General features: G+C 40.1%; 1 protein-coding gene across 1 annotated transcript; it reads left to right on the forward strand.

Annotated features, from left to right (window-relative positions):
* Nucleotides 1-409: 409 nt before the first annotated feature.
* On the forward strand, nucleotides 410-1,882 carry LOC131633501 (uncharacterized). Its single transcript, XM_058904215.1, has 2 exons — nucleotides 410-799; nucleotides 950-1,882. The coding sequence occupies exons 1-2, from the start codon at nucleotides 410-412 to the stop codon at nucleotides 1,880-1,882; spliced, it is 1,323 nt and encodes a 440-aa protein (XP_058760198.1).
* Nucleotides 1,883-3,372: the final 1,490 nt, after the last annotated feature.

A 3,372-nucleotide genomic window follows, 5' to 3' on the forward strand; every position in this document is an offset into this window, starting at 1 on the left:
TTATGCACGTCAATTGGCCTCTCGATGGCCATGAGACCTGATGACTGTCTTGAACGGTCATCATGTGCCTGCTCCCACGCATTCCCTAGCCCGTAGGGATTTCCTATATTGTGTCATAGTCCCTTTCCTGTAAGGATTTCCATCTATCTATCATTATCCATAGCCCTTAAGGGGTTTCCCTGTGTTTATCTCTTAAAATATGTAGGGCATCCTTATAATAACCCCCACTCTATGCCACATTGCATTGCATGAAAAAAATATATAAAATAAAATATATTCGTATACCATTGCATCATAGGAGTTTATCATTCATGCATGACATGCATTTCTACAAGGAGCTCATTCGCATCTTTACTTGTATTTGGAATCAGAGATCGCAAAATTGATTTCCCAACATTTTAGGTTAATCATGGAACAAATTCAGACAGACATGACAGAGATTAGGGCTCAGATAGGGACTACTATGGGTCAATTTTTGGAAGCTATCCAAATCGTTACCCGTGGACAAGGAGATTTAAGAAAGCCTGTTCAGAGGCCGGATTTTATTGTTGATCCAAGCGGCGTTCATCAAAAAGTCGTCAAACCTACCCAAGAGGCCCCTTTGAATCAGAATGTTAGAAACACTATGCAAGTTCCCGTCAACGAGGCTCCACACCGTGAAAATCTTTCTGTTTCGTCATATGATACTTTTAAGTTTCCAATGGATGAAGATGAGGGTAAGCTCCGTCTTTTGGATAAGAGATTGAAAGCGGTTGAGGATCGTGATTGCCTTGGTTTGGATGCTGCTAGTTTATGCCTGGTGCCTGATATCAAGATTCCTCCTAAGTTCAAAGTCCCCAACTTTGAGAAGTACAAGGGTACCACTTGCCCAATAACACACATCAAGGCATTTTGCAACAAGATGGCTCCTTATGCAGAAAATGATAAACTTCTAATGCACTTATTTCAGGATAGTCTTAGTGGGGCATCTCTTGAATGGTATACCCAACTTGAAAGGACCAACATCCGAACTTGGAAAGATCTAGCCAAAGCCTTTTTCAAGCATTACAAACATAACAGTGATATGGTTCCTACCAGAATTCATCTTCAGGGTTTGACTCAGAAGGTTGACGAATCCTTTAGAGAGTACGCACAAAGATGGAGGGAGCTAGCTGCTAGAGTTCAACCTCCCCTTTTGGAACGAGAACTTGTAGACATGTTCATGGACACTTTACAAGACCCCTATCTGAATCGGATGGTTGGATGTGCCGCTTCTGAATTCTCAACTTTGGTTGTCATAGGAGAAAGAATTGAGCACGGTCTTATGACTGGCAAGATTCAGAACGCTGCTACTAATTTTGAATTCCCAGAACAAGATGGTGAAGAAACAAGTACAATTTCCGAAGTTGAAGAGAGAGATCATGCTTATTCTCCAGTTCAGATCCCTTGCTATCAAATGACAGAAATTACTCCTGATCAGGATGCCCCACAAATTTGTGCTGCGACTATTAGCCAACCACCAGTTCAATTTGTGCAACAAGAGCATGTTCAATATAATCAATCAGTTAAGTATGCTCCGCAACAACAGCAGAGATATAGACAAAATCACCGACCACAGGGTGGGCAGAATCAAAGAAGGCCAAGAAAGGTATATGAACCAATTCCAATGCCTCATAGTCAGTTGCTCTCTCATTTACTCCAAAATTCTTTAGTGGAATTAAAACAACTTGGGCCTCCTCCTTTTCCTTATCCTGAAGGATATGATCCCAACGCCTACTGTGAGTTCCATTCAGGGGCACCTGGACATTTGATTGAAGGTTGCAACGTATTCAAAGGCACATTTCAAAACCTCATTGATTCCAAGGCAATCTGCTTCACGCCAAACGGTCTGCGCATAAATTGAATTTCCCACGCCTGAGCAGAGGTCGAGATTGCAAGATGTACCTTCTAAAGCAATAGATCCAGACGGAGTCAAGTCTCTTTAATGTTGGCAATTTGAGTTTCATTCTGCATTCTCATTTGTAATTTTCTTGTTTCGTTAAGCACTTTCTCGTATGCAAAACTCGTTTGTTTTTGAATAATAATCATAATACATTGAATATTTTTGTCTTGAAACAATCCATTCGCTTTTATTTTCTTGTTGTACTCAACTCTTGTAAATAAAAAAAAAAGCAAGTAACTCTGGAGGGAGGATGATGAGCGTAATACCAAGAATTTCAAATGGTGCGCTTTCGAATAAAACCTTGCTAATGATGTACAGGCATTGTTTCAAATCCCCAAACACCGGAGATATAAGGGAGATAGACCCTCGTTAACCCCTTTGAGCCTTGAAGTAGAAGTTTCATTTCTATTCAGAAAAAAACCTTCATTTTTAACCCAGGGGCAGGGTAGTGTTCGGTTAATCTGACCGAGTGTTCAAAACTCATTAAGGGTATGCATCTAAAGATACCACAATCGTTATCTGTCAAAAGGTTGAGGAATGTCAAAACCACAATGTTTATCCTTTATTCTTCAAGAGGTCAAAAGATGACAATGCCACAATGGTAATTCTCCATCAATCATGGAATGAGGTAGTCGCAATCACTTCCAGCAAATCAAAGACAATGCAAAGTCACGCGACTTGTTAAAAAAAAAAGAAGAAAAAGTGAAAGGCAAAAAAATAATGATAAAATTTCCAGGTGAGGACAAAGTCGTGTGACTATAAAATCAAGGAAGAAAAGGTGAGCGACTGCCATGCCCGAAGATCCTCATTGATTCCTCAACCATGCTAAAATTCCTTTAGAGGGATGAACACTCAGGTCGAGTTAATTGAACTTAGGATTGGAGAACATCACGGAGAGTGGGTGGGCACCAAATATTTTTGAGCCTTAAATCTTTTTTCTAAAACCGTGAACCCGGCCACGTTACAACCTTCAAAAGTCCTAATTGAAGTAGGGTTTATTCGAAAGCATACTAAACGAGAGTACGGTAATCTGACTCCTGCGAGGCTTGCTGAAACTTTTGAGTTGGCATCATACCACCTTTCATAAAAATAAAAAAATAGATGTTACGACATCATTTCAAAAAATTTTAAGTTTCAAGACAAACATAAACTTTGCATTAGAATTATCATTCTCATAATAAACACCCTTGGCATATGAACTAGTGCATGACATCCAAGAAGATTCCATAATGAATCTCTGATAAAAAGGTGCATCTTCCCCAAGAATAAGTTGGGGGCAAACATATCTCAAAGTGGATTACCCTAAGGAGCAGAGAAGCAGTTGAATACTCCGTTGAGTAAGAATGCAGTTAACATGGAGGCTATCATTTCTAATAAAGACTCTTGAATGGGGGAACCACGTCCAGGGGGTTCTCCACACCAGGGGCAAAATCCCAATGATCACAAGGGTA

Source organism: Vicia villosa, unplaced genomic scaffold (assembly GCF_029867415.1).
Source record: "Vicia villosa cultivar HV-30 ecotype Madison, WI unplaced genomic scaffold, Vvil1.0 ctg.001130F_1_1, whole genome shotgun sequence".
Classification (NCBI taxonomy): domain Eukaryota; kingdom Viridiplantae; phylum Streptophyta; class Magnoliopsida; order Fabales; family Fabaceae; genus Vicia; species Vicia villosa.

Bases quoted from the DNA above. Each gene is read 5' to 3' on its own strand.
- LOC131633501 (XM_058904215.1), top strand. From the start codon at position 410: ATGGAACAAATTCAGACAGACATGACAGAGATTAGGGCTCAGATAGGG. The intron at 800-949 runs GTGCCTGATATC...CACTTATTTCAG, and splicing joins ATGCTGCTAGTTTATGCCTG to GATAGTCTTAGTGGGGCATC.